At 36.0% G+C, this 14681-nt stretch overlaps 1 protein-coding gene and 1 long non-coding RNA gene across 3 annotated transcripts in view; one reads left to right on the top strand and one right to left on the bottom strand.

Annotated features, from left to right (window-relative positions):
- Positions 1-14681, top strand: part of LOC309486259 — a 323243-nt gene that overhangs the window by 13686 nt on the left and 294876 nt on the right. The window lies entirely within an intron of this gene.
- mdga1 (MAM domain containing glycosylphosphatidylinositol anchor 1) overlaps positions 1-14681 on the bottom strand; it is a 204117-nt gene that overhangs the window by 70053 nt on the left and 119383 nt on the right. For both annotated transcript variants that reach the window (XM_082153308.1, XM_082153307.1), the window contains exons 7-9: positions 6762-7031; positions 3617-3946; positions 892-1188 (exon numbers count right to left, since the gene is read on the bottom strand). In XM_082153308.1, the coding sequence (XP_082009434.1) occupies positions 892-1188; positions 3617-3946; positions 6762-7031 (897 nt within the window). The remainder of the gene's footprint in view (positions 1-891; positions 1189-3616; positions 3947-6761; positions 7032-14681) is intronic.

Genomic DNA, 14681 nt, shown 5'->3' with positions numbered 1-14681 from the left:
TACCACCTCCGGCGAGGTTCTAAGCGAGCTGAGGCGATACTAAAATGTGACGTGAAAACACGGCAGACTGCTGATTGGTCAGAGAGAATCGTCACTATTCACTGCGTCATCATTGCGCGCGCCAGACGGAGTATCCTGAATAAAAAACAGCGATAACAAAAACAGCATACACTCGATTTCCTCCATTGTCCTGTGTGTGTGGGTAGCGGGTGTGTGTCGCGTAGAAGATTAAGTCACGGTAGTTACCTGCGGTGTCGCTATGATGACCAGGTACTATTGTGGAGGTACTATCTGCAATGGAAAACGGAGCGAAAAGCGAGCCGAGCCGAGACGAGGCGAGTCGAGTCGAGTTGAGCTGGTACTGGTAATGGAAAAGCGCCAATAGTAGTGCCCCAAGCACTCCCATTCAAAAGAAAATTTGACCGAAAGCGAAAATACGGTCAAACTTAAAAGTGGAGTTTCCATTCTAATTATGCTTTTACACGAAAGTTTGCCTCAGGTAGATTAACAAAAAGACTCTAGGTTGCATTTTGGCGAGAGTTACCCTTTAAACTAGCAAAACTGGATTCGGACACGTCTTAAGTGCACTTGCGCCGAGTACGCTTAGATCGTTAAAATAGGGCCCTAAATCCCTTTAACTGTTAAAACTGCTATATAACATTTGATATAGTATTAGTCCTGTGCAGTGTAGGGGGAAGACTAAACAATAAGCCAACCCACATAAACATGCGACATTGTTCACAACCCATTTTACTTCTTTTGAGTAGAATACAGGATATTGGATGGAAAATGCTATTTACTCACTATACTTTAAAATAGTTTCAATGTAGCTAGCTTCTTTTAAATTAGTAATTTAGTCAATTTAGTCAATTAGTAATTTGAAAGACTTACACTCTACGTTGAGCTGCACCTGACCCTGTCGGCGCTTGATGTTTAGGCCGTTGTAAGGTGCGGTTTGGCAGCGGTACGCTCCCATCATGTCCCGCGACACATTGGTCAGGCGCAGGCGTCCATCGCGTGTTTCCACCACCCAATCCCCCGATGGCATGGGCAGGTCCTTGTTGGCACGAGACCAAAGAACGGGTGGGCGGGGCTTACCTTCGACCAAACACACAAGATCTGCAGTGCCGCCCTCACTGACATTGACCACACCCCCTCCGTCTGGCACGTTCAGAACAGGGGGAACGACTGGAAAAGGAGAAGAGATTGTTTTATTATTATATTAACTAATAGTTATATACAAGAAAAATCAGTGGACAACAAAATAAATGGGGAAAAATCCAAATAGATGGAGTTTTGTAAATCGAAATATGGAGTGTTATGAGATACTCAGATTTTTTAATTAAAGACCGAAATTTTCAACTGTAACTTATTTCTATATATATTTAGCTTCAGTGACCCATGATGATAACTGATATTAATTTTTTTTTAAATAAAAAATTGCAACCTCTTGTGCCATCATCAAGCAGATAAAAATTAAACAATTTATTCCATTTTATGACAACTCTTATAATCTATATATGTATATAAAATATTAAAATAGGCATTATAGTCTAGCTATGTAGAGCATACAAAAATATTCAAATGGACTAACTGACAGACTGACTAACTGATTGATTGATTGATTGATTGATTGATTGATTGATTGATTGATTGATTGATTGATTGATTGATTGATTGATTGGTTGATTGGTTGATATTAATGTTATAGGTGTATATCAGGCCAAAACAGCTGCCAAACGAACACCACATGAAAGAGACGAATAATGTGATGCAATAAAAAAATCTATTACAAATAGAGAGAATCAACTACTTTTTTTAGGTAGCTACTGTGTTAAATCTACTGGACCAACACCAAATCACAAAGGGAAAAAATATACAAAATAATGATCGTACAGGGATGGACAGACTTCAAACAAAAGGAGAGAAAGATCATAAACATGAGAGATCAAGAGAGTGTCAGATGATGTGATTGATCATGTCAGGTCTGCAGTCAGAAACACAGAGAAACTCCAGAGAAGGTCGAAGCTTCAAGAACAAAAAAAGAAGAGGAACTCAGAAAAAACAGCTTCCTGCTGAGATGAGAGAGAGCAGATCAGAGAGGACTCAAATGCATGAGGGCATCTGAATTTCCCAGAATTCAACAGAATGACCATTCCAACATTATCACGGTTTATCCATGAGGCATACAGACCCGTTTAACCTCTCTGATAGCGGTGAGAGAAAAAACTCAATAAACATTGTTTTGTATAGTAAAGTTGTATATGTGAGAAGATATTTGTGCTATTGTAGTAGTTTATTTCTGTCTTTATCAATGGCAAAAATAAATAGATAAACAAAAATGATTTAAAAACCAGCACACTGCTTTATCAGCTCCCATAAAACTTTAAAGCATTCCAACGTTTCGACCAAACAAGCAATAAGAACAACAAATATCAAGGGATTTTATATTCACATAGTAAACTCTCACACCTGATAAAAGACATGGTCTATCAGCAAACTAACCGATTATTAGATGAATTGCTGCAATATAGTAATGTTTTATGGAAGCAGATAAAGCATTGTGCAGTCTTTTTTAAATATTTTGTAAGACGGCAAAAGAGGTCACATTTATCACAATGGTAGATTTTTTAAATAATCTGACACCTGGAAAATTAATACTAGTCAAGATAAGCTCTCAATGTGTGAAAGTTTGAAAGTAATGAGTCTTAGTTTGAACACTTGCAGTTGCTAAGATGGCAGATAGAACAATAGAGATAACAACAAAACAATAGATAGAATTATAGCTAGAACAATAGACAGACAGACAGATATGGATGGATGGATGGATGGATGGATGGATGGATGGATGGATGGATGGATGGATGGATATAGACAGACAGACAGACAGACAGACAGACAGACAGACAGATAGACAGATAGATAGATAGATAGATAGATAGATAGATAGATAGATAGATAGATAGATAGATAGATAGATAGATAGATAGATAGATAGATAGATATAGACAGACAGACAGATAGATATAGACAGACACACAGACAGACAGACAGACAGACAGACAGACAGATAGATAGATAGATAGATAGATAGATAGATAGACAGACAGACAGACAGACAGACAGACAGACAGACAGACACAGACAGACAGATAGATATAGACAGACACACAGACAGACAGACAGACAGACAGACAGACAGACAGACAGATAGATAGATAGATAGATAGATAGATAGATAGATAGATAGATAGATAGATAGATAGATAGATAGATAGATGGCCATTAAATTTACTAAAAGCAGTACCTCTTGATAAATGGCCATTAAATTGACTAAAAGCAGTACCTCTTTATACATTTTATATTTACAATTTTTTTTTATAGTTTCAATAGGAAATACACTGGGAAGAAACACAACACTCATCAAACCATTTCATGGGGTCTTTCATGTTTGTAAGCAAAGAAAATCACCTTTTAACAAGCAAACAACATCATCAGCAACAAGCAGAAGGCACCAGATCAAAGGGCCATTTCACAGTACGAGCACAACAAGTGAGATCCTAAAGCTGTGAGGTCGTAAAAGCCTGCGTGTCTTTAGTATTACAATCACTCTCACCGCTGCTCTGCGTGATGTTCACGTCTACTCGCAGTTCAGGAACGCTGCTCCCGGGGAAGTTGGCCACGCAGCTGTAGGTGGCCTGATCTCTGAACTTCATGTCCACGATTTCAAGGCTGCTGGTTCCAGGCGGCATGTCTGGGTCACTGCGCAGCACGATGAGACTGTCGGTGGGGATGATGAGAACTCCGTTCTTGTACCAGGTGTAGTTCACCTTGTCCTGAGGCTGGGCGTCAACGTGACAGGAAAGTTTGAGGTCTCGGCCCATCTGGATGCTCTCGCTGTCTTTGTTGGAGTCCGGCGTGATCTGGAACGTTAAGTTCTTCATGGCTAATGGAGAGAGCGAAAAAAGATGACGTGAACAAAGTACAAGAAGAATTTGGGTTATTACGACTACACCCAATCCTAGAAAATATGAATCTACATAGAGTCCGTTAAATTTACGGTAAAAAAAAACTGCCAGCTGTGGTTGCCAGATATTTTATGATCACCTAGCAAAGACAATTTAGGAAAGTAGAATATGGGACAAAACATGATTTTTTATCGTAAAAAATACAGTAGCAACATTTTAGGTTATTTTACAGTAATATTTTGTTATCTGATATAATGCTAATTTACCGATCTATTAAAGCACTAATATCTGTTCTGTACCATTAATACATCACAGTGGTGAATCAAAGCTCATCACAAGCAGCTTTTCCACAAATTGAGAAAGTTAATACGAACATTTAGAAACTGCACAGTGTCATTCACACAAACACTAAACATCATCATGGTAACACACATGAAATTTAAAAAATGCAATAAACATTAATTTAACAACATTAAATGTAACATAAAACCCTAATGTATATAACTCATTAGAAAAAATATGAAGAAACATAGTTATTTCAACAAAAAGTGTCAGGCAGGGAATTGTGGGAATGTCAATTTACCGTTTCTCAATGTAAATTCTACACTGACTTGTAAATTTAACGGTATTTTACGGTTAGATCTATCATAGTTATTAACTGTATACAGTACGGAAAATTTCTGCTAACCAATTAACAGTTTTTCACTGTAGCATTTTTACAGTCTTTTACCGTTAAAATCACGAAGCGATTTAAAATGTATTAATTTTAGAAGTTTAATCCTTTAAAATTTAGACTTAGAACAGACCCAATGTTTAAGAATATTAATACAGCCCTGCCTTCCAGAATCAGCTTTCCAGTATCATGTTAATGCGAAACAATCTCATAGGTCTGCTTCACCACAAGTGCATGTAATCATGAGGAAAAAAAGTGCAATTTGCATGATAAAAATAATGGCTCTGTCATAAACTACTTTTAAAGATGAAAATAATGAGCTCAGAGGCAGTATCACAAACCCAGCCAAGCCCCGTCCAAGCCTTACTGCTGTAATTTGTTAGTACTGAAGCACAATTTATAACTATAACAGCTTAGCCGCGTGTTTATGCTCTGACAGTATGAAAAACGGCCCTGCTGGTGGAGACAGAAACTTCAGCGCCATATGTTCATTTCAACAGACGGGTGCCTTACCTGGATGATTGGCTGAGCTCACGCGTCTGCGGCACCTGCGTGTGTGTTTGACACAAAGCGAGCTCATTACCGTCAACAGAGACGGATCCAGTGTGCAACCCGTGCATTACGAAATAAGACCATTCTACTGCTAATTACCTCCATTCCTCTCAAATTAATTGGAGTAAATAAAAATGATTAAAGAGGCTAAGAATAGCTCTGAGCCTTGATGAACGGCAGGCGTTATGGCAGCCGTTCCTGAATCACCCTCACGGCTTGAGGAGTTTAACACAATCACACACTGCCAAGAGAGCTAATTACAGTTCAACCGCTAACTCACGCTCCCGCCACATAAACACGCGCTCCCACGCATACATATGAAGGAATCTAGCTCTGCGATTTTTCTGCTAAGCGTGAGACAGACGGGAAGTCATAACTCGTTCAAATGCGTGTCAATCAAGCGGTCTGAGGAATATGTAAACTTAAATTGAATCTGATAGCTTGAGATGTAACTAATATTTCAGCCGTTAAAAGTGAGGCCATTACTGTGCCACCAAACAGACGCACAGAAATAAAGACCAGGGTTGTGTAAAGTTCAGAACTGAAGAATTGGCGCACACTCAGATCATGAGTGTGAATCTGAATTGAATTGGCCACACCCACAAAAGGCTGAATTATAGTTTGAATTAGAATGACAGAAAGAAGAATTTACTGAATTGTATTTTAAAGAAATTCAGCTCAACAAGTGTTCTGCCACTATCCATATCCATCTATCTGTCCATCTATCTGTCCATCTATCTGTCCATCTATCTGTCCATCTATCTATCTATCTATCTATCTATCTGTCCATCTATCTATCTATCTATCTATCTATCTATCTATCTATCTATCTATCTATCTATCTATCTATCTATCTATCTATCTATCTGTACATCTATCTGTACATCTATCTATCTGTACATCTATCTATCTATCTATCAATCAATCAATCAATCAATAAATCAATCAATAAATCCATCCATCCATCTATCTGTCCATCTATCCATCCATCTGTCCATCTATCTATCTATCTATCTATCTGTCCATCTATCTATCTATCTATCTATCTATCTATCCATCCATCCATCCATCCATCCATCCATCCATCCGTCCATCTATCTATCTATCTATCTATCTGTCCATCTATCTATCTATCTATCTATCTATCTATCTATCTATCTATCTATCTATCTATCTATCTATCTATCTATCTATCTATCCATCCATCCATCCATCCATCCATCTGTCCATCTGTCCATCTATCTATCTATCTATCTATCTATCTATCTATCTGTACATCTATCTATCTATCTATCTGTACATCTATCTATCTATCTATCTGTACATCTATCTATCTATCTATCTATCTATCAATCAATCAATCAATCAATCAATCAATAAATCAATCAATAAATCCATCCATCCATCTGTCCATCTATCTATCTATCTATCTATCTATCTATCCATCCATCCATCCATCCATCCATCCATCCATCCATCCATCCATCCATCCATCTGTTTGAATTCTACTTTCTTCTACATTCAAACTCAAATTGCAATGCCCATGTGTAAAAAACAAACACACTTACATCTCACAAGGAGGCTGACGGTTCTTCTTGCAGGGTTTCCCACATTGTTGAAGGCTGTGCAGTTGTAGATGCCGGCATCAGCGGGACTGACAGACCAGAGAGTGAGGGATCCACCTCGGATCACGGACCGCTGAGGGAGAGACCCAGGGTACCGAGACCATGTGACCGTAGGCGTGGGGAACCCAGCCGTCACCTCGCACGACAGCGTGACGTCTTGGCCTGGGTCCACCACATACGTCTCGTTCACAGACAGCTTGAGAGCAGGGGGTGCTGGGAATCAAACACAACAAACAAAAGAATGCATCATTCAAAGCTGGTGGGTTTCCTATTTATGTCTAGATTAGTGAGTCTTGCATTTACAGAATAGAGCACATCAAAATGAGTGCAGGTGGTCTTGCTTTAACATGTGAACACTCCAAAGCTAGAGTGTCTCGACATGTCAAGAAGATCAATACTACCATCGATAATAACATTTCATGAAAAATCACCTCTTCACTGCTTCTGAGTTAAGACCTAACAGCTATTCTTAGCATGACACATAACTCAAGTACCATGACAGTCTTTACAGTATCTCCTTCACTGATTCCCTGTTTCAAAGCCAAAGTGTCATCTGATTTATCCTCAGCAACTGCTGAGCATTTAAGACAGGACCCCTCGGACTCCTAAGGACTAAGGACATTTTCCTTAACTTTAACTCATCACCATCTACTTATACATCATCCCATGATAATGTCACCCCAAAATGAAAAGAAAAAAAAATCTATATAAATATATATACAGTATAAAACATAATTTAATAAATATATATAATATATTATTTTAGGACCATAAAGATATATATTTTTTTGAAATTGTGATTATTACCATGACAATTAAACAGTTGCAGAAAAAAATGCAATTACTTTTTTTAATCATTTAAATCAGAATAAAATAAACAGTTCAAAAATACAAATAATTGTATTTATTTACTTTCATTTATAAACACAGCCACATCTAAATTTACTTAAGAGATATTTTAAGAAAATGTACATAGATGTCGTATTAAATGATTTTATCACATGATTGAACAAATTATCATTAAACCAGAAATAAGTTTCACAGTCAGAATCACACATTCAAAATGACATCGTGTCCTTGTGCCTATAATAGAGATTATTACTGCTGCGGTGATAATTATTAAAGTGCACATACTGTTCATCTAATACAACAGTCAAATACAAAAAAATACAAAAATCTATTTTGTCTATGTTCATATATGTTGTTAAGAAAAATTTAATTAATTAAACTTCATGAATGTTAATTAATAAATCACCTTATGAGCTGACTACAAAGTTCTGGCATGAAACTCTATATGGCGCATGCTAATAGGCTCTTAACTCAAATGCGTGCAAAAACATCATTCTCTATAGGGCACAGCTGATTGGTTCCTGCTGTATCAGTAGCCAATGAGTTTCCTGCTTAACCTTCAAATACTGGTAGCATTTGCCTTAGCAGTGCAGCGTGCTTTCAGAAAGCCTCCACCTTCCCCAGCTCCACCTGTATAGATATGCTACGGGTAATTTATGTATGCTATACTGTACAGCAGCAGCATGTCTTACTTGCTCACAACATTGTCATTTCCATTACCATGCCAAACACTCAGAGAGCTGTCTTTATAAAACTTAAAGGTATAGCGGAGGATCTTTCCAAATTTTAGATAAGACCCGCCCTCTCCACTTTTTGAAAAGTTTGATTGATTCACCAGAATGATTGACAATTAGGAGGACCAATAGTTTAGACTACCCACCAGGAAGTAAAACATCCTCCGCTATACCTTTAAGTTTCTCATTTTATGGTCTATGCAAAGAAATAATACATTTTATATACTATACACAGATGGCTGCAAAAGAAAAAAGAAAAAAGAAAAGCTCCCTATGTTTCTAACAGTGGCACAAAACCTCATCAATCCTCACGTCATCTGAATCTCTCAATCTGTTTTTTATATGCATTATGTAAAATGGGAAATGACATCAGGACATGACACAGGCCAGATTCAAACCTGCATACTCTGGCATCAACCTCTCTTATGCGTCACACAGCTCACCACAGTCTCTGAATGACATCACTCCCACCTGTGTTCATTATCTCTACAGTCTACAACTGTCATACTGTACCTGAACAAGACCAGACTGCTGTTAAGCATCATACATTCATTAGTTAAAAATAAATGACTCAAATTAGAAAGCAGAAAACCTGCCAATGTGCTTTTCATCTACTTAAATTAATTGTCATTGGCAACATTTCATCTCCGAATAGATATAATGCCAGAAATTCTCATCCAATGTCTGAGTGTAATTAAAACTGATCCAAAAAAGTTGAATACTATTTTATAAAAGAGCATCAGAAGCGATTAAAAAATGCCTTCATTGAGGGTTAAACGTTTATCGTGAAATAGCTAAATTGTTCCAAAACAAAAAGACAACCCTGCAACACATTTTTACTCTAAAAATAATCATCAGTATTTTTGGCTTGTCATCCAGCAAAAAAAAAAAAAAAAAGATGAACAAAACATGCTTAAAAACAAGATTTAGAAACCAAACTATGTAAACTATGAAGTTTTGTTATCAGAAAATATATCTTGAATTTATACAAAAATTATATCCATTGTTTATATATTAATATCACAATTTTGCTTCTCAAGTAAATTGATATAATAAATAAATTTTTTACAGAGTAGTCCAGATATTTGCCTGAAGTATTATTGAGTATCTCCTCACACTGAAAAAAAGGGGGGGAAATTCACTCTGAAATTGCTAATAAATTTCACAAATAATTACCAAGAAATGGCAAGTAACACATGGAATTTATCATGAAATTTTGAAAGACTGAAATTGGATTTTTCTTGCAAAATTTTAGTTTTTTACTTCATCGAAAAATAATTTCTTTTATACAACCAGAGATGATTAAAATATAATAACCCTCAAGAGAAAAAGAGATATTAAAACAGTATGACTGAGACCTTGATTCAATCATCCAAGAGTGGTTTAAATTGTATGTTCCACAAGCACGACAATCCAGGATAATCCCAAAAATAGGAGATTGTTCTAAAAGGGTGAATCTCACGTAACCAGTTTAAAAAATTTCTGGGTCGTGCTTCACCGCAAAATCAAAAGTATATCAAAAGTAAATACGCATAAAGCAAAAATGGGATTTTTTTTTTACGTTTAAATAACAAAAACAGTTTATACAAAAAAAGTATTATGCACTTTAATTTAGGAAAGTAAGCAGACCTGACCCGAGGCTGGTCTGATCTCTTTATCTGATCTGCTAAAATCTCATGTCTCTATCGAGGCAATTGATCCTGATGGTCTCCAGATGCAGGCTTCTGTACTGCCAACAGCTCTACAAGCTCTCCGCCACATATAAGAATCTTATTTGTTCTACAAATAACAGAGAGATCACAGGGACTGAAACAGAGACGGAGAAAGAGAGAGTCTGAGGAGGAAAGAATTTATGGCTTCAATTTCCCAGAGCGGTGCGAAGGGGACGGTGCAGCATCAGTCCACTGTTGTCTCTTGATAATGGGACTGATGTGTTTTACTGAGTTTACACCGCTTTTACAAACTGCAGCACTCCTGCGCTCGACAAACAAATCAGAGAGACAAATAGATAGAGGAAATTTCAGTTAAAAGAAATGAAGGGTCAGAAATTAACTTAGGATAAGACGATGGGAAGTGAGATAACCATAGAACTGCAAGATGAGGATGAGACTTGTTTTGTTTTTAAAGTTTTGTGGAGAATGCACAAGCTCAGAGAAAAAACTATATCCAAGATGGCGGATAGTTAATCATAAATAAACATTTCATTCAATGCTGAAAAGCATTTCTTATGTATCTAGAGTAATCAGCCAATCACATGGCAGCAACTCAACGCATTTAGGTATGTAGACATGGTCAAGACAATCTGCTGAAGTTCAAACTGAACACATCAAACCTTGATACAGAGGCAGAAAACACACCGGGTGCCACTCCTGTCAGATAAGACCAGGAAACTGAAGCTATATGCACATGGGCTCACCAAAACTGGACAATAGAAGATTGGAAAAAAACATTACGTAGTCTCGATTTCAGATGGTAGGGTCAGAATTTGGCATCAACAACATGACCCATCCTGCCTTGTGTCAGCGGTTCAGACTGCTGCTGGTGTAATGGTGTGGAGGATATTTTCTTACCAAACTTTAGCACTGTTTAAACACCACAGCCTGAGTATTGTTGCTGAACATGTCCATCTCTTTATGACCACAGTGTGTACCCATCTTCTGATGGCTACTTCCAGCAGGATAACACGCCATGTCACAAAGCTCAAACTGGTTTATCAAATATGACAATGAGTTCACTATTCTAAAATGGCCTCCACAGTCACCAGATCTCATTCCAATAGAGCACCACTGGGATGTGCTGGAACGGGAGATTCACATCATGGATGAGCAACAGAAGCTGTCCCTCTGACCAACACTTTAAAACTGGCATTCCCCTTTTTGAGAATGGACGTTAAAATGCACTATTCAAACTTAAGTGGTTGTAATTCAAGAATGCTTTGGAATATAGATCTAAGTTTGGTCTTGTTTAAAAGAAAACACTCAGCGGATTATTGCTGAAATGAAAGTGTGAAAAAGTTATGGAAGTTTAAATTGACAGTAAATCAAATATACTGTACTTAATATTTTTTCTTTTATATAAAATATATATTTTACCAAATATTTTTTACTCTAACATTACTATAAAATTAAAGCCATATGTCTAACCAAGTTGTGTTCCAAATTTGAAGTTGATATCACAAAGATTGAAGTTCCCATGAGATTTTGTTTAGGCGTAATACCAAAAATAGCCACCGGATGACATACATTCCATTGAATTTAATTGTATGCATTCTGGCGTAACAAATTAATACATTTCTGTCCAAATGTCACTTCTGTCACAACATATGGAACCTTGAGACTCAGACCTTTCTGATAATATGTGTTTTGTCAACATTAGAAAAGGTTTTGATCATAAACTATGAAACATGACGACGCCCAAAAGGGGAGGAGCCCGATAAAAGAATTTAGAGTCAGTTTTTATGGTAACGCAACATCCAATTTCAAAACGAGTTTCACAGGATGAATTCTGAGTTTTTAAGCTATACCTAATTTATGATAGCTACTAAAATATGTGATGTAAAAAAAGGCGATATTATTTTATAATTTTTTATTGACAAATACTAGATTATATATTTTATGATGAACTTTTTAGCATGAAAACCAAAGATTCAGTTATTAAAAGTGTGTGCGTCGACTTCTACTTGATTTAGATTTAGATTTTTTGAGGTGCACTCTTGTCATAAATTCATCTATTACTGTTCCTACATAATATGTAACAAAAAACAGTGATTACATATCTATTTAGGAGTCTTAGACCTTTCCAACGATATATAGTTTGTCATGATTAGATTAGGATTTAATTGTAATATAGTGAAGTAAACTTAGGCGTCCCGCTAGCACTAGGTGACAGTTAAGAGCAACCAACCAGTTTGTTTTGGTTTTATGTGCTATTTAAGGGTGAATCTATCTGAAATATATCATACTTACTTATTTATATGGCATTTTTATATACCCTATCACCTTCAGCCTACACAATCTGCCTGGGAAAGCCGATGCCTCCGCAATCCCACCTCATATCTGGACAGAACATGACCTGTTGAACTTTTGAAATGGTAGCTTAAAAACGTAATAGAAGAGAGGTAAACTCAGTAGAGATGCGCCTGGTAAGTCACATCTATTTTACACAGTGCTATCTGAACATTCATATTAAATTCAATGTTTTGTCAGTCAGCTTCTAAGAAAGTTTCTCCTTCAAAATAAAATATTCTACTTCATAACAGTTTAATTGACTCTGATTAATTACATTGGAATCAGATAAAGAATTAAATTTCACACATCATCCTCCAGCTGCTTTTTGTTCTGATTATTGGTTAAAAAAACAAAAAAAACAGCAGCGGGTTTCCAGCCTTAAACTACAATAATAGGCCGGCGTGTAAAAAAATAATTGAAATAATAGCACAGCAGTCTCAGTGAATGGCTGAAAGCACAGAAAGCAACTCAGAACAAAGCATAATATGTTGTTGTACTCTGTGATATCTAGTTACCTTCTACTTGGCGCTTCAATACAAACTCAGAGTATCTTTAGATTTGATGCTGCTAACCTAACAAACTTTCCTTGAACTTATCAATTCAGTAAACACAACTTTTCCACAGACAGACTGATCAAATAAATATGTGCTCTTTATTGGATTTGCCATCCAAAAGCAATAAGCACTGATTATTTCAAAGGCATAACTCAGAAAACAACCCGACGCCTGTGGCTTTCGTATATCGGTCACTGAGTTTATCCTAGAAAGATTCTATTAAAGGATTTAGGCGTAATAAACGCGGCCAGACCTTCTCTTCTCGGAAAGCATTCTCTGTCTCTTCTGAAGGGTGTCACTTTCAGGATTGTTCATTCACTTCAGTGTCACATCCGTCAATCACATGCATCAATCACTGATGGCTTCACCGCGGAAAAAAGGAGAAGTAACGCAACAGCACGGCAGATTAACGAGGCTATCGGAGCCGTGCTGCCGTGGCAACAGATGAAAAGTAATTAGTACTCAGCAATGTTAGACACGACAATAACACAATTAAAGCAATTTATCCTGTCTTATTTAATGATGCCTGTCTCAATTAGTGCTGTTAAATAAATCATATCTGCATGTCAATGAGCATACCGATATCATTTCTTTTTGTCTGCAAGTTTTTATTTTGATCAAAGACAGATAAAATGATGATTTTGATTGTGTAAACATGCATATTTATCATTATATATGTTGATTTGCCGTTTCATTTCTCCTTTGCATTTATTTACCACAGAAGATAGATATGTAAGTAAATAGATATTCACTTAAGTCATTATTTAATCATCCTCATGTCATTCCAAACATGTTGTTATTCATTTTTTATTTTTATTTTATGGAATACAGAAAAAAAATTGAACAAAGTGTTTACTAACTGTTTCACCCTAACTGCATTTATAAATAAATAAACAAAACACAATAATAAAATAAAATAATAATAAATAAATAAATAAATAAATAAATAAATAAATAAATAAATAAATAAAATAAAATAAAATAAAATAAAATAAAATAAAATAAAATAAAATAAAATAAAATAAAATAAAATAAAATAAAATAAAATAAAACAAAACAAAACAAAACAAAACAAAACAAAACAAAACAAAACAAAACAAAACAAAATCTCTAAACAGCTTGTCCTATGTAGGGTCATGGAGATGCTGGATCCTTAAATAAAAAAAAATAAAAAAATAATAAAAATAAAAATGCCATAAATTAAAGTTTTTGTCGTGGATCTTTCTACTGACACCAAATAACATTGGGGTTTTGTCCTTTTTAGAGCTTTGCAGTCATAGTCACTTGAAACTGTCATTGTATTCAGGATGGAAAAACATACATGCAAAAAGTTTGGAACGACATGAGGGTGAATAAATAATGACTTAAGTGAATATCTATTTACTTACATATCTATCTTCTGTAGTAAATAAATGCAAAGGAGAAATGAAACGGCAAATCAACATGTATAATGATAAATATGCATGTTTACACAATCAAAATCATCATTTTATCTGTCTTTGATCAAAATAATAACTTGCAGACAAAAAGAAATGATATCGGTATGCTCATTGACATGCAGATATGATTTATTTCAATTTCATCTGAAATTTCCCTTTAACATGCAAAGAGGCAAATGTCCTCTCCCAAGGGGAAATGAGTGTGTACATCACACACACACAGCCCATTCATCCTCATTACACCTGATGGTGTATTAGCGCTGTATATTGATGGTAAGGG

Source organism: Leuciscus leuciscus (genome assembly GCF_965113295.1).
Source record: "Leuciscus leuciscus genome assembly, chromosome: 22".
Classification (NCBI taxonomy): Eukaryota; Metazoa; Chordata; class Actinopteri; order Cypriniformes; family Leuciscidae; genus Leuciscus; species Leuciscus leuciscus.
The sequence above is the reverse complement of the archived record's forward strand: the minus strand, read 5'-3'. Positions and strand labels throughout refer to the sequence as shown.